Source organism: Pholis gunnellus (genome assembly GCF_910591455.1).
Source record: "Pholis gunnellus genome assembly, chromosome: 17".
NCBI lineage: Eukaryota > Metazoa > Chordata > Actinopteri > Perciformes > Pholidae > Pholis > Pholis gunnellus.
The window spans coordinates 19,004,899-19,032,333 of record NC_136544.1 but is presented as its reverse complement, the minus strand read 5'-3'; the positions used below and the strand labels follow the sequence as shown (position 1 = coordinate 19,032,333).

At 46.3% G+C, this 27,435-nt stretch overlaps 1 protein-coding gene across 1 annotated transcript in view; it reads left to right on the top strand.

Annotated features, from left to right (window-relative positions):
• Nucleotides 1–27,202, top strand: part of LOC306709981 (voltage-dependent T-type calcium channel subunit alpha-1H-like) — a gene marked incomplete at both ends in the record, with an annotated part of 95,097 nt that extends 67,895 nt beyond the window's left edge. Inside the window, 26 exon segments of the mRNA XM_079178319.1 lie at nucleotides 2,248–2,399; nucleotides 3,197–3,382; nucleotides 3,484–3,601; nucleotides 5,039–5,194; nucleotides 5,696–5,783; nucleotides 5,881–6,164; nucleotides 6,499–6,858; nucleotides 8,787–8,890; nucleotides 9,181–9,304; nucleotides 10,644–10,712; nucleotides 10,872–11,056; nucleotides 11,176–11,302; nucleotides 11,803–11,928; nucleotides 12,507–12,596; nucleotides 13,631–13,844; nucleotides 16,613–16,764; nucleotides 17,419–17,528; nucleotides 17,802–17,935; nucleotides 18,205–18,275; nucleotides 19,883–19,961; nucleotides 21,681–21,802; nucleotides 23,278–23,436; nucleotides 23,519–23,659; nucleotides 23,802–23,964; nucleotides 25,576–25,733; nucleotides 25,838–27,202. Of these exon segments, the coding sequence (XP_079034445.1) occupies nucleotides 2,248–2,399; nucleotides 3,197–3,382; nucleotides 3,484–3,601; nucleotides 5,039–5,194; nucleotides 5,696–5,783; nucleotides 5,881–6,164; nucleotides 6,499–6,858; nucleotides 8,787–8,890; nucleotides 9,181–9,304; nucleotides 10,644–10,712; nucleotides 10,872–11,056; nucleotides 11,176–11,302; nucleotides 11,803–11,928; nucleotides 12,507–12,596; nucleotides 13,631–13,844; nucleotides 16,613–16,764; nucleotides 17,419–17,528; nucleotides 17,802–17,935; nucleotides 18,205–18,275; nucleotides 19,883–19,961; nucleotides 21,681–21,802; nucleotides 23,278–23,436; nucleotides 23,519–23,659; nucleotides 23,802–23,964; nucleotides 25,576–25,733; nucleotides 25,838–27,202 (5,037 nt within the window).
• Between the last annotated feature and the right edge of the window lie 233 nt (nucleotides 27,203–27,435).

Here is a 27,435-nt window from a genome sequence, read left to right as displayed (position 1 = left end):
ACAAGAAATCTAAATTTCGAGACATTTCACAATCCAAACTTCTAAATTATTAATAGTTAATTAATAGTAATTAATGAAAATCTAAATGAATCACTCCAACAGATCTGAAATTGTTTCAGCATATCTACTGAATTGTGACAAAAGTGTGCCTCACAATTAACATCCTTATCTCCACAAATCTGTTGTTTTTTTCCTAGAATTTGATCACCATCAACATTTTGACTTTTGTTAGTGTTTTAAGTCCACTTCGACAAAAATACCTCAGATTTGCACATTTGTGAGAAGTTGTGTCTAAAACCTCGTCTTCTTATGAGTAGTAAGAACAGTAAGTCACCTTCTGTGGGAATACAAAGGTCTCGGGTTCAAATCCCCCGTGTGGCCAAGTCCTACTTCCCAACGATGTAGTAGTGCGTGCACGCGGTGTTTCCAAGCGCTCGTCGAGGTCATATCGAGTTCCAGAAGCTCCCGGTCTTTGCTGCTTGAGGCTGTATCTTTTGTATTTTTAATCAGCCATCACAAGCCTCTCCACTCACTGTTAAGCAGCGAGTACAGATCCCGTTGTAATCCCAGCAGGCATATAAACTGCTGTGCAGCGTATGGAAATGATTGCCCTGCTATTCAGCAGTATGCTCTTTCATTTCTCTGGAGTGAGGGCCACAAAGGCAATGAAAATGCCACTCGTCCGGTGTTAAATAGAAATGCATGGGAGTCTGGTACTGTGACCGCGTGAGATGGAGTAGCTGACTGAGACTTCAAGTGCTCTCCACGTCTTTATGTGCTGGCTGGTCAGTGAAAGACAATTTGAACAAACAGCAAACAGCTAGTCTCTCTATATATTTATTTAAATAATACATAAATATGGCGTTCTTCACCATGCAGGACACCAGAAGTGGTACTGTGGTCCCCTGACATTCATTTTTTTAATTTTTTTTGCACAGGCGTGTTCACACACCTCACGACTGTCCCAATTAACTCAATAGCTCATCAGCCGAAAATAGAAACAATACAAAAACAGAGATGTGTGTGTGCTTTGTGGATTACGCAACCCTGTACTGCACTGGAGGTGGACTCCACATACACACTGAACATAAATATCACATTTAATCATAATCACAATAAAGAGAATGTTTAAACTCACACACGTCACGTAATGGACTCGTGTGATTGTGAAACCCTCATTCGTCTCCTTGATTCCAGCTCCATCCATCATATTTAAATGCATAACGTGAACACAAAGCCATCACTGGATGTTTCTGCAGGCTGCTGATAGTGTAGAATAACCCGGGCTGAAGGTTAACCACTATCCGCCGTGGTGGCTGGACGTCTGGGAAATGTATACATTCATCTTGCGAGTGTGTCTATTAGTCCAGAATGTGGTCTGCCTGGTTTTATTCGCCCTGGGCCGGGACACAAAATGGGCTTTTGGGCCTGTTGCTTGTTGATCCCCCACATGAAAAGAATCACAATTAGTTTTAATGAGACTGCCGTGCGTGACATGGAAATATAATTCTGGATCACAAGCTGAAGGGCTTTACAAATTGAGAGACTCACTATAGAGTATATGAATCTATAATTTAGAGTGATTCAGGCATCTTGGGATCATAATTATTGTTTGTTTGTGAATATCAGGACGGCACACAACTTGGCAGCATTGAAGAAAGTCTTATAACAAAGAAATCTCTGTAATGATAAAGTTATTGTTGATCTCTTTTCTTGTAGACAAACACCAAACTTGGATCATGTAATGCTTTGATTCATGTGTCCGTGTGAGGAACCCACCACAGTGAGATGCCTGAACTTAACCAAAAGTCTCAGTTTAGGACGGATGGATGTTGACATGTGAAGGAAATAGAACCCGAGTCAAGACATTTAATCCAAAGCAGCACATTTAGTTCACTGATGCGGCTCGTCTAGCAAAAATGTTTTCTATAAAGAAAAGTTGAGGATGCGGCCTCGTGATGCGTTTACCAGAGCACAGCATCGCTGTGTTTCCCATTAGAGGCTTGACTAAATGCTTTATGAGAGGGCCTCGGTTACATCTTGCTGGATCACTGACTGCACTGCGAGGTAAGTGGAGTAGATCAGCGCTGATGGATCGGTGCGGTTGGTCCCTTTTTGATTGATCGGGCGCGACTGCAGCTCTGAACCTGATTGATAATATCTCAGCTGTGGGATTTACAGCTCGGGAATAATAGAGTGGAGATATTAACTAACATCTTCTCTCCTCCCCCCCCCCCCCCCCCCCAGCCCGAGGAGTTGACTGATGTGTTGGAGATCAGTAACATCGTTTTCACCAGCATGTTCGTGCTGGAGATGGGCTTCATGATGCTGGCTTTTGGCCTGTTTGGATACATCAGGAACCCATACAACATCTTCGACAGCGTCATTGTGATCATCAGGTAATCTTCAGGATAATATATGACATCAAACTGAATCAATGGCTCCAGTCAATGTAGATTTCAGACAAATTTGCTCTGCTCTAAAGCCCCCCCCCCCCCCCCCCCCCCGGTTCTTATTCCTTCTCCAGCTTGTCAGTCATTGGGTCTCGAGTGCCAGGTTCACTGCCGCAGCATCCGTCTTTACAATAGCGAACAGTGACAACCTGGTGATGGATCACACAGGAGCAGCTTTGCTTGTTGCCACTGTCGAGAGTTGAGGCGTGCTGTGTGGCTGTCATTTCGCTTGATCGAGCTCATATTGGATCGGGGAAACCTTTTGATATGTGTGGTTGGGTTACTTGTAATACTGACGGGGATTTACTCACTCAGTAGAGTGCAGATCTCCATCAGGCGTGTCTGGTCAATGACCAGCAATACAACCCACAATTGAGTTAACACCCGTTTAAGCATTAAGACGTCGTAAAACACACTTCATTCATACTGAAAAGCAAGAGGCGATGTGTGCTGGCAATCGGCTCGAAGTGGTCGTGTTATACACTTCATACAATCTTGCCAAAAACGACATTAAACCTTTATTTCTGCTTTCTGCTCGCTGCTGAGTGTCGGTGAGGTACTCATCAGTATGTGTACCGGTAGTTCCTTCAGCGGTTTGAATTAGCATATTGTAGTATTTTTATTTTTCATATTTATGCTCACATACATTGTTAACTTAGGCTGAAGTGACCAAATACAATCTCCAAATGTGAAGTCGCCCAATAGTGTTTTTACACGACTGTGTCCGTGTGTGTGGTTCTCAGTGTGTGGGAGATAATCGGTCAAGCAGACGGCGGGTTGTCGGTCCTGCGAACGTTTCGTCTGCTGCGGGTTCTGAAGCTGGTTCGCTTCCTGCCGGCCCTGAGGAGACAACTGGTGGTGCTGATGAAGACCATGGACAACGTGGCCACGTTCTGCATGCTGCTGATGCTTTTCATCTTCACCTTCAGGTACGCACGCACACAAAAACCCATCTTCCCAATCCAACTATTTCAGAATGCTTCTATTCTCCCTTTGTGTTATTGTAACTGCATTTGCTTGTCTTCCACAGTATACTGGGTATGCATCTGTTCGGCTGTAAGTTCAGCCTCCAGACGGAGAATGGAGACACGATCCCCGACCGCAAGAACTTTGACTCTCTGCTCTGGGCCATCGTCACTGTATTCCAGGTTAGTTTTCACTTGACATGATGCTGCTGTGCTGCAGGGTCTGCTGGCTCGAATCCAAAGAGATTCTTCTTCGTCATATTGATATGACAAAACTGACTTGGGGAGTTACTATTCTCATGTATCCTCATGTGATTCAAAAGTGTCTTGTTACTCGTCACATAAAAATAACATTGTTACAGCTGACAGGCTTGTAAGAATGTTTTTTCGCAAGTTGGCTATGGGACATACTTGAACTCGCAGTACAAAAGCCCGTACAGCTGAACTACAGGCAGGTAGGCGAGCATGCATCACCGAGAGACATTTCTGCAGCGAGACAGACTGGCTTCCAGTCAAAAGCAGAGATCCAGCGTCGCTCCTTACTGGCTCAGAGAGAGCCCATGTATGACAGTAAGAAAAGAAAGAAATGTCATCTGTAGCATCACATCCTCGGTACTGTACAGGGAAGTTGTCTGGGATAAACTGGGTAGTGTGTTAGCCTGTGTATTTTTATCGCAACACAGCACATGTGTATTTTTTGGGCCGTCTCATATCAAAATGTCAAACTGAGCCTAGAGTTTTAGTGTGTGTGTGTGTGTGTGTGTGTGTGTGTGTGTGTGTGTGTGCATACATGCCAGGTTCAACTGCCAAGTTGTGCTCATTAGTCAAACGCTGTGAAATGAGAAATTCTGCTTATGCACACCCTTTCTCACTATCGTTTCTATTTCTTTCTCTCCCCGTGTGGAGATATTGTTCAATCGCCCGAGATAGATTGTCCTCTTTTCTATGCGTCAGCAGAAAGGTGGAACACAGAATGCACTGGACTGTCTCACTTTGGTGTGTGTGTGTGTGTGTGTGTGTGTGTGTGTGTGTGTGTGTGTGTGTGTGTGTGTGTGTGTGTGTGGGAGTAGGAGTAGGATGCTGAAAAGGCATTTTATCCAGAACGGACAGTCGTGTGAAGGTGTTACGATTGCTATGTACTTGCCGTAGTTTTCTGGGGAGTAGCCGCAGCACACACACACACACACACACACACACACACACACACATGCACAAGTACATATACACACACATCCGCGCTGGGACTTGCCTCCCTGCCACAGCATTTAATGAGTGGGCAGAGCTGGAGCGAGCTTCCATGCTGCATCATGCACACCGTCCTACTTTTAAATGCTTTCATCACTCACATTGATTTAGACACGGGTGCACACAGACACTCACACGCCCACGCACACTTCGTGGTAAACCCTCGTGTGTGACGTTGAAGCTTTGCGGCATGATGGCAATATAAGTAGCTAAATACTGAGTTTTATAAAGTATATAAACAGGCTGATATTGCTCCATTTGACTCTCTTCTCCTTCCTCTTCCACATCTTTGTGTCTGTGGACCCGTATTATTATTTCCTGGTTTTGTTAACGACACATCTGTGAACCTTGCTTTGTGTTTCATTCAAATGATAGATTCTCACCCAGGAGGACTGGAATGTGGTGTTGTATAACGGCATGGCCTCCACCTCTCCATGGGCGGCTCTCTACTTCGTTGCTCTCATGACTTTCGGCAACTATGTGCTCTTCAATTTACTCGTGGCCATCTTGGTAGAAGGCTTCCAGGCTGAGGTGAGAACAACTGCAGTATATATAGATATATATCTATATATATATAGAGAGAGAGAGAGTTTATTTCAGTGTCTAATTAAATGAAACATATTTCATTATGTAAATTGAAAGAAGAAGAAGAACATACAGAAGACTTATAATAACGGTGCTAATGCCAGGGGAACAGAGTTAAGATGAATGTCTTCTTAAGGACCGTCTCTCACCCACAACTGTGTGAATGGCGTATGAGGGCCTTCTGTTGCTTTTAATTAACTGCCAATGGAGCCGTCTGAGGTCTGCGGGTTCAGACTCTCAACACACCCACTGAAATGTTCGGACCAGTTTCATGTGAGCCTTCAGATATGTCCTCTGCTCCACATGCTCTGGGCACTGAATGCATCGCACTTTAATGAGTTTAAAGAACAGCAAATCCTCTCCATGATTGTAAACTTATAGCAAAACAAATCCAGAAATAAAATGCTGAATTGTGTGTGTGTGTGTGTGTGCGTGTGTGTGTTGTAGGGTGATGCTAATCGGTCGGAGTCGGATGATGAGAAGAAATCCGACAACTTTGAGGAGGATGAGAAGGTAGAACAGCTCAGGGACACTGGTACGTTAAATGAATGAATGATTTATTTTACAACCTGTAAGACAAAATACCTGAAAGAATAAAAGATGGTGATGATGACGCCTTTATTCGTCCACAGAGCTAAAAATGTACTCTCTGATGATGACGGCCAACGGTCACGTCGACCCGCGCGGCTCGATGGCTCCTCCCATAATCATGCGCACGGCAGCCACCCCCATGCCCACTCCCAAGAGCTCTCTGGGACCGGAGTCTGTCCTCGAAGACGAGCTCATGTACAGGGAGGGGGTGCCTCAGTATGGCGAGGTGGGACTGGGGTTTTCCGACGCGGGAAGCATCCGTGCAGAGTCTCGCCGTGGAAGCTCCACCTCCATGGACCCTTCGGCCTATGACCAGCATTCTCTGGTGAGTTTACATCGATCGCTCCATTCACAGGCGTGCATTTAGTCGTTAGAAATGTAGATGCTCGTAGGTACGAGTAGCCCCGGTAGCCACTGCATCTAGCTACTGAACGATAGGAGACACAATTATGTCAATCAATCACAGAAACTTTAACTCATTTCTCACTGGACAACGTGTAACCCATGTGGTTTTCTAAGAGACTGTGAAAACATTTGATGGCAGAACAGACTGAGAATCCTGAAAGAAATGCCAAAATGCAGAGGCAGCGCCTTTGAGACTACTGTAACTCTTGCTCAGCCACACCCACTCTGCTTTCCCTTATGTCCTGTCTCTCCAGAGCCTCTCGAGTCCCGGCCGGCGCTCCCCTCTTCCTCCCCGCTCGTGGGGAAGCCGTCGCTCCAGCTGGAACAGTCTGGGACGGGCGCCGAGCCTCAAAAGGCGAGACACCAGCGGCGAGAGGGAGAGCCTGTTGTCTGGGGAGGGAGGAGAGGAGGAAGATGGTCGGGAGGGCGCGGGGGAGGACGGGGGAAACAACCGACTACGGCCGGAGTCCTTGGAGCTGCTGCAGGCGTCCACTCTCTGCCCTTCCATAATAGCGGAGTACGGGGACTGTAACGGCAGGACCCTGACCTATGACCCCAACCTGAGCTCCGACCCCAAGGACGACTCCTTGCCGGAAGACGACATGGATGAGGACGTACGTTATCGTGGCTTTTTAAAATAACATTTACAAAAGGGAGGTCTGTGAGCACTTCTTAAAGGTCCCCAGCGTGATATCATCCTGGCATTTATCATCAGCTTATTTACACGCTGGCCTCTTTGACAGTTACATTCACCGGCCTGAGCAACACATTTGGTTTTTATCAGCATGGTGAGAAGTTTACTGAGCAGCGGTTTGGCTCTCTTATTATTATTATTATAATATTCTTAATCTCTTAATCTGCCCTTTCCAACTCTGTTTACATATTTCATTTCTGTCTTTCTCTGCTGACTCAGTTCTTCTTTGCCCTTTGTCTCCCTTCTGCTTTGAGATATTATAATGTGTGTGTTCCGCTTTCACATGGCACGGCCTGGTGGGACACTAATTGTCATGCTGTAATTGATTGGCTTGGGCAGTAATTGTTTTCTCAGTGGGAACAAAGCCACTTGTGAGTGTACAGTCAGTGTGATTGTGTGTGTGTGTGTGTGTATGTGTGTGTGTGTGAAGTGGAGAAGGGAGCACTCCCCCCATGGTTTTGGATGACCTCTGTTGCGAAAGTGTTGATGGATTTATTGGCTCCAAATTGGGTTTATAAAGCCATGAAATCCACTGAAACAAAAGGCCTCTGCCTGGGCTCACTGTAAACGGGAGGCTTAAAACACATCCTCTATCAGCGTACGAGTGTGTGAGTGTGTGTGTGTGTTTGCACAAGCGTGTGCAAAGAGTACCCATCGGTGGGTGTGTGTGTGTGTGTGTGTGCAACGTGACGCGCCAGCTGAGACGTGTGCATACGCATGCAGCGCTCTGCGTGTGTCTGTGTCAGGGATTATGGGATATTTCAGCTCCAAGGATATCCGAGCAGCAGGTTCTCTCCATCCAAGTTTACACACACAGACGGACACACCCAGACGCGCACACACACACACACACACACACTCACACAAGCGGTAGTCTGCCAAATAAGCTGAGCGGCTTGACTCTGGGCTGTTTTTAATTAGAATCCTGAAGTACAGAAGCTGTGCGCCCAAGCTTTCCTCTATTTGTTTTATTAGAAACTTTAATGAGTTTCACAACACTTTCTATTGAGCGTTCGGACCGGCTAAGTTGGGAGTTATGGTCCAGTTATCTCCATCGCTACTTATGCAAGAAAACGCTTGTTTATTGTTCCCCCGTAGATTTAAATGTAGAAGCGCTAACGTCAGCAATACGGTGGGAACTCAAATTAAGCTCTGCACTGTTTTATCAAGCTTTTTATGGCGGAGTTGTTGATTGGTCAATTCCTCATTTTTATCACAGAAGTGTTCTTTCAGTATTAAGTCATACAACATTTGAATAATGTTTTGAGAACTGTATTTTTCTGTCTCTGGGATCAGCAAAGGTTCCTCTTCTGGGGAACACACTCGCTCCAGAGCTGAGCGTTTCATACTGTGCGTGTAATATCCAAGCAGTTCTTAAACAGCTTTCTTAATGAGTACATCCAGCACTCTAACAGTTATATTTTCTCATTTGGAACTACTGTTGTCGCTGTCGTGGCTGCCGGTGCAAAGTTGAAGTACTGAAATTAGATTACAGCTTCTATTTTAGCTACGACAGCCGTCCATCTTCGGAGAGGATTAAAAGTGTGTTTCCACTTTAGTAACGCCATCTCATCATTCTACATGACGGATGTGTATGGAAATATATTACAATTGCATGAATTCTGAACAATTTTGCGTGTTTTCGGGATCAGAAATGCTGTGTTTGTCTTTGACTGGTCCAATGACAGCCTGGATGTGAGGATGATAACTGTCGTTTTGGTGTTGATGGTGTAATAGAAGTAGTGATGTCACCGCTGAGAAGTTAAATTCAGAAAGTATGAATGATGTTGAAGTGTTTGATTGTTGCTGTGGGGGATGATGCTGACCTCTGACCTCTCACCTCTGCAGAGCTCTTTCTGGTACTGGCTGAAAACGAAGCTTCTGAACATGAAGCCGCGCTGGTGCAAAGAGCACGACGACTGGAATCTGTATCTGTTCTCTCCAGAGAACAAGTGAGTCTCACACACAACATTCCATCATCAATCTGTGTTTTACATTCTGCTCTGGCTTTCCTTCTCACGCTCTCCTCTCTCCTCGTCTCATTGCCTTATTTAATTATCTCGGTTGCTCCTCTCTCGTTTTTCTTCCTTTCTATTGTTTTCTCACTGCTAACTGTTTGGTCGATAGCTTTAACCGACCAGAGACATTTGATAGATGACTCTGTGTGTGTGTGTGTGTGTGTGTGTGTGTGTGTGTGTGTGTGTGTGTGTGTGTGTGTGTGTGTGTGTGTGTGTGTGTTCAGATTCCGTATGTGGTGCCAAAGTGTGATCTCTCACAAATTGTTCGACCACGTGGTTCTGGTTTTCATCTTCCTCAACTGCATCACCATCGCTCTGGAAAGACCTGATATACAGCTCCACAGCAAGGTGAGACACACTCACACACACACACACCTACACACACACACACACACACACACACACACACACACACACTTCCTGTGGTGGCTACACGCTTTTGAGTCATCTCTCTTTCACAACTGATATGCTTTTCTTATTAGTGAATGTAGTTTCACGGTTCATGCTATGCTCTTTATTGACATATATTTGCAGGTTAATATATTTATTACAGAAAGTATGAAGAACTGCAGCTCTCAGGACTTTCTATTCCGTAGTGTCCAGTGCAATCAGCTGCAATTAATGAGCAAAAGAATAAATTCTCATGATTCTCTCCTGTTCACTGATTTCAACTGGTTACAAAGTGCTAACATAAAAAAGGAGTCAATAGAAACTTCCTGTGCATTAACTGGGTTTTGGGGGCAGATTTGACTACAGTAGACACAAAGACAGAAACTCTGGAGCCGAACATCAAGGCTAACCTACCCACAATCCATTACTCTCCTAAAGTAACAGACTGACGGGGCGAATGCACAGAGAATGGATTGCGGCTGCTTGGCAGCATCATGAAGTCTGCATCATTTGCAACCTAAAAGGATAATGTGCTATTGATATTACAGCGCGGACATGCTCCATTAAAGTTTTGCAACCGAGTGCAATTCTGCGTCTGATTGCGATCATCCACGTGGAAAAGTGTAAGTGCGTCTGAGGCCAGTGTTTCGGTCGTGAGGGGTGAGAGTCAACCCGTCTGAACCCAAACGGGTCGATTCGGGTCAGACTCCGGCTCCTTTAACTTCTCCCTCCGTCGTGCCCGTATACGCCTCTGCACCATAACGTTCTTGAGACGTCGAAATAAGATATGAGTTTATTGAATACCTGCAGCGATCCCGCAGCAGCAGAGGCGATAAGTGTTCATTTACTCACGAGGCACAGCAGCATAACTTCATCGATTATTTAAGTCTTGTTTTTGTTTTTTCTCATGTACTTATCCATGTATATTACATGACACTATTGTCATTGCATCTTGTCACTGCATCCCCCAAAACAATGAGTTTGAGCGGACGCCCAGCAAACCTCTGCAGACACGAATAGTTTCACTGTAGCTGCGTGTGGCTGTTAGCGCTGATCTTTGCGATTTTGGACTGTTTCCATCCTCGTTTGCATAAAAAAGGAGCAGATTTTTGCACCAAAAGCTCAGGAGCGCTGAGATGCTATTTGCCTTGCGGCGCAGTTGGCCTTCATTTCACCCGTTGCTGGTGCTTGCTCTATTCAAAGAGAACATGTGCTTTTGTGAATAAAGAAAGGTCTCGTCCCGACACTTTGTACTCCATGCTGTATGTCTTTACATTCATCTCACTCTCTTCTGCAGGAGCGAGTGTTTCTGAGTGTGTCCAACTACGTGTTCACTGTGATCTTCCTGGTAGAGATGGCCATGAAGGTGAACACTGTTTCTGTCTCCTTAATTGTGGTGAACAGGTGTAGTTTGTAGTCGGTGATAAGCAAACATTTGAACATTTTTGGCAGTTCTGCATCAATAGCCTCCTGGTCGTGGCTCTAATCTAAAGCTAACGTGATGTTTTAATGACGGTTTCTCCAGGTTGTAGCTCTCGGTTTCTGCTTCGGGAAGCAGACTTACCTCCAGTCCAGCTGGAACGTTCTGGACGGTTTGTTGGTGTTTGTCTCTCTGGTCGATATTCTGGTCTCTCTGGCTTACACCGGCGGAAACAGGATCCTGGGCATCCTCCGAGTCCTGCGCCTGCTACGAACACTACGCCCACTGAGGTACACGGCCTATGTGTGTGTGTGTGTGTGTCTGACTGCAAGCATCCCATCAGTAGCTACTGGACTATATGCGCTGGTACTGACAAACCTCTGTGCGTCTTTATTTGTGTGTTTCTCAGGGTGATCAGCCGAGCTCCGGGGTTGAAGCTGGTGGTGGAGACGCTCATCACCTCCCTCAGACCCATCGGGAACATTGTCCTGATCTGCTGCGCCTTCTTCATTGTTTTCGGCATCTTGGGGGTTCAGGTAGTTTGCGAGATCCCACACAGTAACACAAACAAAGCGTTGCGTTGCCTTAAACACGGAACAATTTTGACAACACAGACATGTATGAGCTAGTTGGAGGTCCAGCGCACACGCTGCACTGATGACACCGCTTTCTCTGAGCTCGAGGACAAAACCGTTTAGCTTAAATGTCAATCTTGTTGAGCAGCTGGACATGTGATTGTGGCTTGAGGGGGGATTTGGAAGTGTCTTGAATATCCAATCGGCAGTTGTTCCTTAAGAGTGTGTGTTTGAAAGAATGACAATTAGGTTAAATGTGAAAAAGGACAACATGACCCCCAGGCCAGCTTTTAGCCGAGAACTCAGGGGGGAAGAACCTCCGACAGCAGTGTGCTCTATGAAATGTCCTTTTATTGCTGCCATTAATAGTTTAGAAAGCTGCGAGCTCCGGTGCGATTGAGATAATGTGTGAATGGCAAATAGCCCCGCAGACTTCTTTCTTTCTCTCTCTCTCTGTCTAGCTGTTCAAAGGGAAGTTCTACCACTGTGAAGGTCTGGACATGAAGAACATCACCAACAAGTCGGACTGCGAGCAGGCCAGCTACCGCTGGATACGCAGGAAGTACAACTTTGACAACCTGATTCAGGTGTGGATGAAGAGACCGAGGGGGGAAAACAAATGAACTGACTAAACACTACCAATAGAATATGTCTTCTTTTATTGCAACCTGCAGCGGACCAGTATACACGTAGCATCGTCTGTGGTAACTGGAGCAGTGGCTCAGGTTTATAATGGGCATCTATGGAGAAAATAACTTACAGTGGTTGAGTTGTGTTTTTTGTATAATTTAAGCCACTGCCCCACTTATACGTTGACATGTGTTTAATTACATTTGACAGAGTTGGGTTGCTTCACATTTTAGCGCTAGAACTTTGCGGTTTTGGAAGAATCTGATTATTTGTATTGATTGACTTCAGAAGATTCTACATACGGTCTACCACGCTTTATTGAAAGTTGAATTATTATAAATTGTAAATAGTAGTATTCACTCTAATATTGACTCAGTTATCAGGACTGGATATCCATCTTCTAGGGGAGGAAGAATCCCATGCTGACATTGCACAAGATGCCGTGTCAGCACTGTAACTAGTCTCTGGGTTGTGATGGTTTGAGGACCAGAGAAAACCTTGTGTGTTGACTTTCCTCTCTGTGTCTCCTATTCAGGCTCTGATGTCGTTGTTTGTGCTGTCCTGTAAGGACGGCTGGGTCAACATCATGTATGACGGGCTGGACGCTGTGGGAGTGGACCAACAGGTAACGATTCACTCGGCAGAGCTGGTATCAAACATGTGTTGATGAGTCTGTTTCAGCAACATGAAGCCTGATCCAGTTCCAATCTTGTGTGCATTGAAACCCTTTTCACGACACTCCTCGCTCCTCTGACATGCACGCTGTTCAGCTGTAATGTATATCAAATATAACAAAAGCAAAATAGCAAACGGCAGAACTATTCTATCCAGTGGAAGCGTTGACACAGGCAAGTGCAGATACCTGCAGTAAAACCACTTTGGGCTTTAAAGCAAAGAGACAGAGTTGGATTTCCTAAAAAAAAGCTCAGCAAAGTGAAATGGCGGTGGTGTAGTAATTACAGAATCTAAGCAAAAGCGGAGCTCAGAGGGTGAGTTTATAGCAGGCACTTCAAAGCTTCAATTGATGAGGCCGTCCTCAGATCCAGGACTGCCCGCGGTGTAATGTGCAGAAATAGTGGAGTCTTTAGCCGCCCTTCAGATGATAAGAAATCTGCTCTTCGCTCACCGCGAGGTTGGGCGCAGAGCAAAAGTGCAAAGACACTTGCTGGGGCAAAGCGCAGCGCAGGTGTGCGTCATCAGAAAAGTGGCAAGGTCACAAACAGCTGTCATCTCATCGGTTACGCTCTGAAAGTTCGGCATCAACCAAGGTCAAAGTTGGAACAGCGTTGAGCGCAGCGCTCTGTGGGAATCCCATGCTGTGTGCCTCCACCTCTCTCCCCGTAGAAGAGCAATGGCACAGCCAGCGCACGGCGGTTTTACTTCCGATCAGGCGCGGGTGGCTTTATTCCGTCATCTTCGCGACCTTGGAACTGCTCCACTGACTGTGACTGTTGAATTCTGGAGAGTTTACTCAAGGTTACCAAAGGATTTGGCACATTGCTGTGTGTGATGCACATACTGTGAGGCTCTGCCCTGCACTGGCACTGTGGTGTTTGTGTCCCAGTCAAAAGCAGGAAACAAAGAGAGAAACACTACTATCACTGTTGTAAAGCTTTCATCTTCTTCACCTCTGCTCTCCTCTCCTCTTCTTCTTCTCAGCCTGTGAGGAACCACAACCCCTGGATGCTGCTCTACTTCATCTCCTTCCTGCTCATCGTCAGCTTCTTCGTCCTCAACATGTTTGTCGGTGTCGTGGTGGAGAACTTCCACAAGTGCCGGCAGGACCAGGAGGAAGAGGAGACCCGCTTACGGGAGGAGAAGCGGCTCAAAATGATAGAGAAAAAGCGCAGGAGTAAGGAGAATGGTGGAGCTGGTCGGTAGTCTATTTTTCTGAGCACTGCCTGCTTTCAGAGCCTGAAAATAAAGAGAATGACAGAGAGAGAAAACGGGGAAATGTATTCAGACTCCAAATAAGGGAGAGTCTGAAAGACTGGCTAGCTCACGCAAACAGTGACCGATCACTGACAGAAGGCGTAGGCTACTCGAGTCTGATGCATGTAAGAGCATGAATGCAGCCCTCCACCAACATTGCATGCAAAACTTTGGAAACCGGGCCAACCTAACCGACACCTCAACTATACATTTGTATCAATTTATCTAAAAATGTGTACGCTCACTCTTTAAACGATCACACTGCGGCAACGATGCAGTGTTCACTAGTCTCTATTTCATCTCTAAAACGATTCAATTAAAGTCCAAATCCTGTTTATTAATACTGTTGCTGATTATAATGAGAAGAATTAATGCATGCGGAGCCGATCGAGGTGGCTGCTTTCCTCCATGTGTCTCAGGAAATTTTGCTTGCAAAATTTTTGATCAGTGAAACGCCGTTCCCCCCTTCCTCCGGGTGCATGTTCAACCCCCGACCCTGCGGCGGCGTCTCTCGACACGGACAGCAGACGGACATTTCCTGTAAACACGCTTTGACTGGCAGACTCAGAAACATAGCAGACGTTTTGGCTGCTGTACCTGCTAATACTTTGGGTAAAAGATGCTGTTAGAAGATCTTATGTTTGTTATATACGGAGGATTGTTGGTTACAGTTACGGTAAATGCAGAAACATCAGAAACACACCACCTATTGCAAAAACAAGTCCACATGCTCACACTACAAAGCGGTATCTTTTAATAAGGACTTGGTCTTTTAATTTGGTAATATGTTGAGCTTAACGAAACAGAAAGAAATAGATTTTTATATTGGCTGAAACATCAACTGGCTACAACACTAAATTATAACCGACTACCGAACAACATCAAGCCCAGAATGACACCAGAATGCAGTACTCGTCTTATGCATTGGTATCGTGTCTCACTGGTCTAAAACTGTTTAAGGTCCGGACAAATGTAACCTAATTAGCTCTCAGTCAGCTCATCGATCAAAAGAAGACGAAGAAAAGAAAAGATACAAGTTTGAGACTCTTGAGAAGAGGAGTTAGAAATGACTGTCGTGGTGTCGTTGAAGAGAAGAGAGGCTCCAGTGTACGTTCAACATCGCAGACATGTTCCACAACTTTTCAGTTCAGAACTTGAACAGTGAAACAACAACATGCAAAGGCTGATTTTAATTAGATAAACACAAAGAATACTTTGGTATTTACTGAGTACTCGCGAATAGTGTTGTTGAAGGTAACCTGCTGCAGCCCCTCTCAACCACAGACGTTACCCTTTACATCAAAGGCATGTAAGCATGCAGTAGACAGACAGGGCATGGTGGACTTTGTGAGGGGGGGGGGGGGGGCATCAACATGCACGTACCACATATACAATCATCGGTCATCATATGTGGACATGTGAGTACACAGTCTGTCAAAACAACGAGGGTTTCTCTGGTGCTCAGCTTAAAGAACGTCACGTATTGCACAGTTTCGTCCACCTCTGGAGTTACACTTCATGATAACGGCTCCACTCAAAGACCGTTTACTATTCAAAGGCACGACACGTATCACAAAGTACAGTCAGGGTTCTAATGGAGACGTCCCGTCGAGGTCAGAATACAGAGCGAGACCTCTCTGCCCTGACGAGAATGTAATTATCACGGAGGCAATGAATCTTCCAATAATGCTCCCGTTAAAGGAGCACTCTGAAAGGGAAGATTCAGGGATCTGTTTGCCTAAGACTGGTAGAAGAGAAGATCACTTGAAGTTTGTCTAACTAACTAATGGGGGCGACTATTTCTGAAGGTGGTCCAGTGTTATGCCAGAGCGTTGTAGACAGCGGTGTAAAGCTATGGGGTCACCTTCATTTATCAAAAATTCATCTTCAAAAGTGCTTGTTTTGCTGCCGACAGGCTCTGGTTATCATTATGAGTGTCTTGACATTATGAGTTGCTTCGTGTTCTCTAAAGGATTTTCACTCTCGTGGCTGAATATTTAGATGATTTCGCCCATTGTGGATGAGGTCTTTTGAACTCGATGGATGCTGGAAGTAGTGGGACCCGGTGCTGCCTGATGTTCAGACCATCGGAACCTGTCGGGTGCAGAAAGGAGCAAAAAACAAGCTTTTATTGGACGTTGCATAATTGCGCTTGCAGCTCGTTTCCTTGTAGCCAGTTACAGCGTTCTCCCTCAATACTGACCAATTAAAAAAATACTTGTCCCCATTAGTTATTCAGACACAAAAACATGGAGGGAAAAATAGCAAAGTTACCCTTTTAGACGAGGAAAAATGCCCTGCAACAGGTGAGGAGAAGTTGTAATAAATATCCAAGAAGGAGTCAGGAAGTGAACTGCAGTTGAATCCTGAATATTATAGCTTAGCTGTGACTCTCATGTCCTCTCTTACTTGATCATTTCATACAGGCGGTGATGTGCACAGACTGTGTGAGGGGCATGGGGAACTGGGAAAGAGGGACACCACCACAGCTAGGACACAATAGAGACGTAAACGTCAGTGAATGCCATGAAGGAGAAAGCACACCTCGATAGAATAACAGTATAAGAAGTGAACATTGTGGTGGTTCCCCATCCTTGGCCCCCCTGCACTTCCCCCGTGCACACCACTGGACACATGTAATATTTCCATTACTCACAGTTTGGCTCTCCCGTGTTTTGATGTTGGTTTGTGTGTGTTTCTGTGCTCCAGAGGCCAAGCAGAGGCCTTACTATGCGGACTACTCCCCTCTGCGTCTGTCCATCCACACACTGTGCACCAGCCACTACCTGGACCTCTTCATCACCTTCATCATCTGCATCAACGTCTTCACCATGAGCATCGAGCACTACAATCAGCCAAAGGTAACGTTTCCGAGCAAGTTTACCTGGAGGTATATAGGTACCAAAGAGTAGTCTTAGATAGATTTCCTGGCGAGCACTACGATACGCAGTCCTTTCAGTTCCCCTTTAACACAGCCAGAGGGTATTCTTCTCTTTGCCCACTTTAAAATACACATGAAGGGGTCATAGCCGTCCCTCTAACGATGACCGAAGTGTCAGCTAGCTTTAGCTAAGTGACAACATGCTATAAATCTGCTGGGATTTAGGGTTTTCTGTCCAAAAGCGGCCGATACGAGAATTTTGGCAAGAGACCAGAAATGACCTCACTCTGTTGACCCCGGCGTCAATTTAACATTCCTCATCAGATGACCGCGTCGTCATTTGTGTATTTCTGAGGAGCCGTTGCTCTTCTGGAGTCTCGTTGGAGTTCATTTCTACAAATATCCTCCAACTTGATTTTTATTTGCCCTCAGGCAGCAATAGAAACATCACAACATTCATCTTTTTTTATTGCCACTAAAAGTAAAAGCTTTTGATTGTTTTTTTTTTCTGCTCCTTTTAATTATAGATTATAAATAACTGAGTGTCGCCACCAAAATTGAAAAAGCATCCAGTATATGATAGATCAACTAATTATCTGCCTGTCTGTGTGTGTGTGTGTGTGTGTGTGTCCAGTATTTAGAGGAGGTTCTGAAGTACTGTAACTACGTGTTTACCTGCATCTTCATCGTCGAGACCCTGCTCAAACTTTCGGCTTTTGGCATTCAACGGTTCTTCAAAGACAGGTAAACACAGTGGGATGGGATTTACGCCCAGCGCTGTAAAATCTAGTCCTCATTATCATTTATATTTCTCATTGTTTCCTAATTGCAACACATGTGGTGTGAAATAGTAACTCCTGCTCCGCGAGTACATCCACAGCCTCCTCACTTTATACGTTAGTGGCCTCTTGTTCTCGGTACACGGAGTTGAAGGGATTGTGGGTAGTACTCAGTGATACTGAGCTGCACCAGGGAATGACTCTTTTTTTGTCTACGTGACCTTCTCTGTGTGTTCAGGTGGAATCAGCTGGATATAGCTATCGTGGCGCTATCCATCATGGGCATCACACTGGAGGAGCTGAAAATGAGCTCGGCACTGCCCATAAATCCGACCATCATCAGGATCATGAGAGTACTCCGAATAGCACGAGGTAGAAACACACACACACAAATCATTCTATATCTGTTTATCTTGTATACAATTACGGGACGTAAGTAAGTCGTTTTTGTGTCAGTTTGTGAGTCGTCGCTGCAGACGCTGCTCGTAATCGTTATTGATGTTGTGAAGCACCAAACATTCAGCATTCTGAGTGCCTTCCCGCTGTACGAGCGTCGTGCCCGAAAAATTAGTAGATTCTGCAGCAAATGAATCACCAGCGACAGCTCGCAGTCTTAAGATGCTCCTGTGTCCTCTCTGCAGTGCTGAAGCTTCTGAAGATGGCCACGGGGATGCGATCGCTGCTGGATACCGTCATGCAGGCGCTGCCGCAGGTAAACGCCGGCTCTGTGGGGTCCTCGGAACACAAAAGGCTGCTTTCGTTTTTTTTTGAAAATAGGGCAAATATGAAGGTTTTTGTTCGGAATAGAGAGCCCTCTGAAACATTTAAGCTTTTTGATGAATAATTAACTCAAGTCACATCCATCCGCATTACAAAATGTTTATTCTGACTCTAGAAATGTCTCACTCTGTGCCTTCCCTCTGCCTCCCCTACAACTGAACTGAGCAGTCCATTTGGTCTTTTTATGAAATATGCATTCTAATAGACGTCACAAAGGTTATTGAGTTTGAAACAAAAATAAAATTACAGGAAATGAAGCAACATTATTGTGTCTAATGGGCTCAAATCTGTCCGAGGTGGATGGTGCAGATGAGTACGTGGAGGGTTCAGAGAAGCCAGTTAGTAAATGAATGATTCACAGAGATGTTCTCTTCATACCGCATGTTTTCATGCACTGGACCTTATCGCTGAGCTGCGCTGCCCGGTGTGCTTTTTCCAGTCAACGCGCTCCCTGCATGTGGCGGGAGTATCCGAGGTCTCTCGTTCTCCTGCTGCCTGGCCACAGTTCTTATAGGCAAACAGCAGCTGCGCCAAAGATTGTGATGCACATGCGGTGACAGACTCCATTGTTCTGCAATTGTTCTAAATGTCAAAAAGGTACAGACGTAGCCGTCGGGGCACAGGGCGCACAAGAGGTACAGCTTAGTGAAGGTAGATGCAGATGTAATCACAGGAAGTGCATGTAGTTCACAGGGTTTGCCCATCAAATCGTTCATGATTACGCCGGGTTCACCAGCAGATTGTTTTGTGTACTGAGGAGAAAGCTGCTGTCAATAACTCGGCTGATTGATGGATGAAAAGGCTTTCTGTGATTTCTTATTTTTAGTGTGTGTTTTGTTATGTTGTAGTCAGTTAAAGTCCTCCAGGCAGTTCATCCACGTAGTCATTCTGTGTGGAAAACACAAATTCAGGTGTCGTGTAAATGCAGGTTTTTCTACCTTAACTGCTGTGAAGCACAAACGCGTCAAGGCTTTGAATGCAGCGAGCGAGTAATTGCCTCAAACAACCCCCCCCAGTGTGAAGCAACGACCAATAACACGTTTGAATCGGAGCAAAGTCAACGGGCGAGTCACCGTGCTGCTGTGAAACGTTTCATCGTTTTCTTTTTGTTTGACGCCTGTGACTTTGCTCGCTCTGCTCATCTGGAAACTGTGAAAACAACTATTACAGTGAAGTCACATGGTTTTTCTTTCTGATAAAAAAACAAGTCAGACGGAAATCATTTGTTCTGCTGACACAACATCAACCCATCCGTGTTTTTTTGGTGCATTATTTGACGTGAATGCTTACAGACGATGTTCCAGGACAAAAGCTAATGTGTGTCGCTCTGGTGTTTTTGCCGTAATGTCTCAAACAGCGAAAAGTCCATTTAGGTGCAGGACATTTTTGTAAATGTATTATTCCCACTCATAGAGCATGGTTAGAACTGAATAATCCTAATCAATCCTAATGTCTCCTGTTCCACGCAGCGTTAAACGAGCAGCGTTTACTCCGGGGTTTGGTGTGCAGAAGGCCATTTAACATGCGGTTTGTTTCCAGGTGGGAAATCTCGGCCTCCTCTTCATGCTGCTCTTCTTCATCTACGCTGCACTGGGAGTGGAGCTCTTTGGCAAACTGGGTCAGTCACACTACTGGCAACACACACACACACACACACACACACACACCATGGTCTTCAGGCTTCAGCAGAAACGTTTTTTTTAAATCCAGTCATTACTACCTCAGTCACGACTTACAGCAAAATTCTCGCCGCCCGAACTGTCTGCGTTGAATCCTCGCTCTCTACCCCCCCCATGTCTCCCCCGTCTCTCTTTTTCTCCTCCACTCTCACATCAGAGGACCTGCTTTTCTCACAAGAAAAGATCACATTTGCATGATCACATTTATTTACATACCGCGTCCTCAATAGGCCGGCTCCAGCCAACTCGTTTTTCTCAGAGAGCGCACCAATGTGTGAGGGAAGAGGATTAGCAAAGAGGCATCTGGGAGGACGAAATGAAAACAAGTCGGTGATGAAGAGGTCGCTCTCTGTGAAATGTTATTATGCTTCCCGCTCGATGCAATTGGAATGCTAAACGATGTCCGTTTTCCCCGTTTCTCCGTTCCTTTTGCTGTGGTTTTTGTCAAGCCGCTGACAAAAGCTTTTGGATGTGCCGAATGCCTTCTTTTCCCGTTCTGTGCCTCGTTTTAAATCCTGTTTCAGAGCTTAAAAAGCTGCAGGAGTGAATTATATTCTGGTGCAGGCTTGTGCAGCAGTTTGGTGGAGAATATTCCAGCACAGCTCGGTCAGGATCAGGGATCTGTTTGTCTTTACAGTTCAGGTTCTTCGCTGCCTCCTCACTCCATCGTGACCATGTTTACACTACGGGAAGTTACTGGAAGTTTATATTTCCCATGAAACGTTTCCAATAACTTTAAAGACCGTTAATGCAAAGCAATAAGATCGAGTAAAGGCCTCCAATTGTATGAGCTGTTCAGTGGTTAGTGTGTGAACAAAGACATTGTAAGATGTGAGGCTTCTTTGTGAGATGTAAGACACGGGTGACGCTGTACGTTGGGCACCGTGGTGTCTGCAGAAGTCTGAACAGATGAGAGACGGGAAATGGGGAAATGTTCAGACTCAGCTTTGTATTCACGCTTTGGTGCCGACTGATGTATCGAATGGATTTCAGTTTGAATCTGAATCTAAATCAAATGACTCATCTCTTGAAACCCAATGCCCGAATGAATCTCCGTCCTCTAGCCGCTCGGCCGTGACGCAGACTTTGGGAGAAGACGTCATCTCTGCCAGATATTTGTTCCCTTTACATTCAAATACGCATTCACGCTGGTTTCATTTTCTGTCATCTAGGTTATTTTAAAGAATCCTTCCGGCCTTTTTTATGTTTTATACAATTATTCTTTTGTCTCTTTGTTTCAGTTTTGCATGAATAGAGTTTGATCCGTAGTTTATTATTGAAAGCTGCTGTCTTCTCTCCTGTGAGCTGCACACCTCTCACTTCTCTCCTGGTGGTTGATCCGTAGATTAAGATGCACAGGATACTCTAAGGACCGTCTCGTACCTGCTCATGTGACCCGGGGGGCTCGAAACAAAGGAAGACATCCTCCGGCTCCTGAGAGCTGTCTTGTCAAATTGACCCCGAGACCGATGGAGACTTTGCTCTCCTCTCCTCCGTCCTCAGGGACACGCTGCTAAAGCAGCTGTTTGTGTGTTCAGTCGTCAGCGCCGACTGAAGCATTAGGACGTCCCGAGTGGAGCGCTGACAATCATATATGATCATTTACACGTCTGTCCTGTGGTGTATTTACTGTCTGTCCTTGTTTGTGTGTTGATCAGAGTGCACTGAACACAACCCATGTGAGGGTCTGAGTCGTCACGCTACCTTTGAGAACTTTGGGATGGCCTTCCTCACACTGTTTCGAGTGTCCACAGGAGACAACTGGAATGGGATTATGAAAGTATGAACACTCACACACACACACACACATATATATGATGACTAGATTATCCCATAACCGCACAGAGGAATGACCTCCAAAACCAATTAGGAAATGATAAAGTGCTTTAGAGCCAAGCGATGTCAACACTCTCACATCTTTGAGTTTTACTTTATTAATGTTGTACTGATGGAATCATCATAAAATCGTCCTCAAAGGCAGAGTTAGTAATCGTCTTCAAAAACATTTTTTGATATTTCCTTTAAAATCCTCATTACATCCTGACACGAATCAAATGCTGTTAAAGAGACAAGACTTAAAATCTAGTACATGTGAGTGTCACAGGACTGAAATGAGCCCGTCGGGCTACCTGCCTTCATGTCCTCCACAAGCTGCTAGCGGGACAGCTGTGAGTACTAACGATACACACATTCACTGTTTACGTTCATTATGTTTTTGGGGGAGCTGTTTAGAAGGAAGGCCTGGAGGGACGGGCTGTCACTCTCTTTCCTCGAGCTTCTTTTAACTAAAGATTACCAACCCTGCCTTTAACTGACTCAAACCTGTGTTGATTTTTCATGACCTAATGTCGAATTTCTGTGGATTTATATCATTTGTCGATTGAATTATTTTCAGTGGACATTAATACAATCAACCACACCACCTTAATGTCCAGTAGAGGGCAGACACAACTCACCCGTCAGTGCCACGCAGGTTTAACCTGTAGCTGAAAAAGGCTTCTCACAAAGAGGCGTCTCCTGATTTAACCTCTCAACATCCATCCGCTTGTTTTTCCTTTGTATTCAATTCAATTTATTTGTAAAGCGCAAAAATCTAAAATCACAAATCTACAGCATACGGCATCATCTCACCCTCACATCGAAACATGAAAAACTCCCCAAAAAAACGGCAATAAAAGGAAGAAACCTTTCATTCTAGGAGACATTCTGACGGTAGATGTAGAGTATTGCTGCCTTAATGCCACATCCTTGATGTTCACCTGGAATCACCCTCAAGTGTAAACCACTGGCGTGTCATGCAGGATAGAATTTCTTCATTCAGATTTAAGTTTTATGTGCAAAGCGCCTCATAAAACTGGTTAGTCAGCGCTCACTTTCATCCGGCAGGCTGCAGATTCTATATGTGAACGGAGCTGTTCGGTTATGGTCGGGCCAGTTGTACTCGTGCCAACCGGCTGCACCGCATAAAGCAAAGTGTTACAGCATGTAGATTAGTACGGTACGGAACGGAAAGTAACAGCAGCTGTTCGTTTCAGCGCCCGCTCTGCTGCCCTCAATCCCACTCACATTTAGATTCTTCCAAATTTCTAATTTTCTAAAGTTCTAAATGAGGCTCCGTATCTAACCAACAGCTAAGATTTCAAAGCTTTGTGCTATGGCCTCTGGTGTAGCGGACCATAGTGCACATCCACCTGTAATAACTGCTCGTGTGTGTGTGTGTGTGTGTGTGTGAATCTTTCTCTTGTGTCATTGAAGGACACGTTGAGGGAGTGTCACCCTTCAGAGCGCCACTGTCTCCCCTACCTGCCTTTGGTCTCTCCGATCTACTTTGTCACTTTTGTGCTCATGGCCCAGTTTGTGCTGGTCAACGTGGTCGTGGCGGTTTTGATGAAACATCTCGAGGAAAGCAACAAGGTACAACAAAGACTGTGCAGAGAGACGCAGCATTAACTGTATTTAATGTGGTCAGGAAGTGAAAGTGCTTCTACTTTTGCAGGAGGCGAAAGAGGATGCAGAGATGGATGCAGAGATCGCCTTGGAGATGGCGATGGAGAGGGAGCGCAAATTAAGCACAACTTCGAACAACAGTTCAGTGGGAGGAACCTACGTGGGGCCGTGTCCACATTCGCCTGGACAGGTAGGAAGCACATAACCTCACTCACTCGGGAAACCGAGGACAGTAGCGTTAGTTCATCCGCTGTGGAGCACCATGTGTTGCATCACTGGCACAAAGACCCAGTTTGGATGCTGGACTCTGTGGTCTCTGTCTCCCCCCGCAGGAGGAAGAGGTGCAGTACGGCGACCTGCTGTCGTCGAGGAAGATGTCCGTATCCAGGATGCACTCTCTGCCTAACGACAGCTACATGTTCCGGCCCGTGCGGCCCGCCAGCGCCCCCTACCCTTTGGAGGAGGTAGAGCTCAGTCCCCAGCACCAGCATTCAGGTAACTCATCTCATGTCGTCTGTTGAGGATTGAAATATGTGACATGAAATCAGCATGCAGGTTCTGTGTGTGTGTGTGTGTGTGTGTTGAACAGCCACTGAGATGCTAAACATATTCCATAAACCTCACATGGACTAAGATTGTTCCATGATGCATGTTTATAGCACCAAAACTAGACCAATGCTTACAAATATGTTGTGTAGAAGAATATAGAAGTACTATAGAAGTTATATTTGACTATCCAGTACAGTAGATGGTATATTATCCCCTTGGAGCTTGAATTTGGCTCGGAAATAGATTTTAGTTTTGGCATATATTCAAACTTTAAGATGAGACGGACACTCAGGTGCAGCCACAGGCAGAGAGCTTCTTCTTCTAGTGCAGCAGCCACAGCGTTCAGTGCCACAGTATGAGCGTCAATGAGACAGTTCTCTTAGAGTTTATTGTATCTTTTACCACATTGGTAAATAACCACGTCGTCAGTCTGTTTGCAATGTTACTTTGTTTTCATGCTGGAGTTTTTGTAAAAGTTATTGACAGATACACATTCAACCTACATTTAACTTATGCAACAGGGATGATTTAAGTGTGTCATAGTTAAACGTTGAATACTTAGACTATCAATCCTTCTATGTTTTATACTTGCCGTTCAGCGGGACATTTTTCTTTTTTTACTTCCTGGAATTTGTAGTGTTTTTGTTTCCGGCTTGGGTCTTTAAACACAAATTAAAGATTAAGACAAATTTAACAAGATGCTGAGAACACTAAGCACTGACGAGCACCGTTTTATCTGCAGTCAGATTCTAATGGCAGGCTGCGGACAGACCCGGCTCTGTCTGAAGGTACTGATATGTGAATCTCTGCAACCTTCACACAGGCTCATCTGCTCAGCTGTGGAACGGCTGAATACTGGACGAGAATGACGGTTAACTTCACGGTCAAGCTGCAAAGTCACAAAACTAAACATGTAAAAACAAACTGGATCCTCACAGCTGTGGGCTTTTTTATCTATTGTTAGCTTTTGAAGCTTAAATTGGTAGATTTATAAACTAGTGGCTTCACAGCTTGACCTGAAAGAACCGATTGGAAATGAACTTGTTTCTAACTCGGACATTGCTGCGATGTTTTTAGCCTGTTTTACTGTGATTACGTCTGAACTCACAGGTGTTTTAGACCTGTGTGTGCAGAACGCCTCAGACCCTGGTTACACAATCTCACAGCAGTTTTATCAAAGACTGAGTTTGAGATATTTTTGCGATCACACTGGTAGTAAGAGTTGTCTACCTGGACCGGATCGAGTGCTATATGATGTCTAAATACTTATTGTAACCAGGATCTAATGCAGATTATTACTTCATTTTATAATTACTTAATAATCAACATTTCTGTTTGGATAATGTGCTGATGATTTTACACTTTATTTTGTCAGATATTCTGTCAAAATAAAGTGTAATCATCGCCCAAATATAATCATTTTTAATTGTAATAAGAAACAGTTAGTGTGTGTTTGTCATAATATGCATGTTCTCTGCAACAATGCATGTGTTTGCATTGAGAGTGTGTCCTTGTGACTGCATCACGGGTTGATTCAAACACATTTCACACCCTCAGGCTCAGTGACGTCGGTCCACTCGCAGCCATGTGAGAGTCGCGCGCTGCTGCAGGTTCCAGACGTCTCCCCCGTTCACCCTCGACAGCCCCCCTCCCTCACCCTGCCCCGCATCGCCCCGCCCACGCCCAGCCCCTCGCCACGGGCCCTGCGCAGACAGGTGAGAGACCCCGTTTCAGCTGTCAGCGTACGTTGATAAACACACGTACAGTGATAATGTCCATTTAGACTTATTGATGAAAGGTTTGTGTTTTGATGTTGCAGGTGCCAGTTAAATTGGATTCTGTGGAGTCCCAGGGTTGCGAGCAACAGGGGAGGCCCAACTCTGTCCGTCTGCCTCCCCTCTCCCCTCATACCTCCTCCCCGACTCCCCTGCCTCCTCCTCCCCCCTCCTCCCCCTCAGCCCTCCCTATCCCACCCTCCTCCCCGTCCGCCTTCCCCCCTCCCTCTCCCTCCTCTCTGCATCCGCTACTGTCCTCCCCCTCTTCCCTCCCTCCTCCGCCGTCTTCCCCCTCGCTCCTCCTCCCTCCACCTCCCTCCCCCCGTCTTCGGAGACCTCGGCCGCCCTCCGCCGTCTCCCTCTGCGACCCGGCGGACGAGGAGGTGTACCACATCACCAGCTCCGCCCGCCACAGGTGGAGGGACGAGGAGGGAGGGGGGCAGGAGGGCAGAGGGAAGGCCGGACGCAGCCACTCCCTCTCCCCCTACACCACCCCCCACTCTCTCAACTCCCACTCCACCTCCTCCCCTCCTCCTCCTCCCCCGCTGCCGCCTTCCTCCTCGAGGAGCGCGCTCAGCCTGCTCGAGGCGGGACTGACGGACCGTGACTTCAGGATGGGTTTGAGCGTTGACAACCACGCCTTCCCGGACGAACCACCATCCCTGTCCGCCGGTTACCCCGACGACCAGCGGCGCCACTCTATCGAGGTTTGCCTCCCGCAGGCCGTCATCGCCGGCGACGACCGAGACTTTGCGCGTGACGCCCACCGGTCGGAAAAAGGCGGTCAGGCATTTCCCGTGAGGGTGCAGTCGGTCGGGGGCGGCCACAGGAAGAAGAAGATGAGTCCTCCTTGTATTTCCATCCACCCGCCCAGTGAGAGGGAACACCCCCAAAGAGCCTCGCCCCCAAAACTGGCCGACTGCAGCACGCTGCTGAGACGCAGGACGCCGTCCTACGACCTGAGCCCCGCAGATTCACAGACGCGCCCGCAGACGCACTCCCCGCTGCACACGCCGCTCACGCCCACGCAGGCACGCTCGCCGTCGCACAGGCTGACGCCCTCGCCGGCGTCCACTCCGACGCACGCGCAGACATACGCGCCGCCGCGCGAGTCCACGCCCACGCACGTCCCGATCAGCCCGAACATCTTCATCCAGCCGCATGCACCTCTCGTCCCGAGGCCTTTCTCGCAGACGCACTCCCTCTCCCCCGCCGCGAGGCATTCCTCGCTCACGGGGGAGTACATCCCCCTCCCCCAGTTCACCTTCGACCAACCGCAGTCCAGGTTCATGAGCGGCCTGTCAGCTGGCCTATCAGACACCGACACAGCCACCTGCTCTTCTCCCTTCGACAACAGACTGGGAAGCGGCGCAGGATTCAGTGCAAAGAATCGGAGGACCGCCCAGTGAACATCGGGCATTAGCCTTCAGGAAGTGAATTAATTGGTCCTAAATCTCTGAAGTCGGGGGGATGACCTCAGCTGAGATTGGTGCTGGGGAGAAAACGAGAGAAAGAAGTTTACTGGGAGAAGGATTTGTTATTGTTTTTGAGCACTGAAAAGACATGACTTATTCTTTTCACAGAGACACTGGTACAGTCCCGCCCTAGAATACTAGACGGTGGATCCATCTTCCTAAACCCA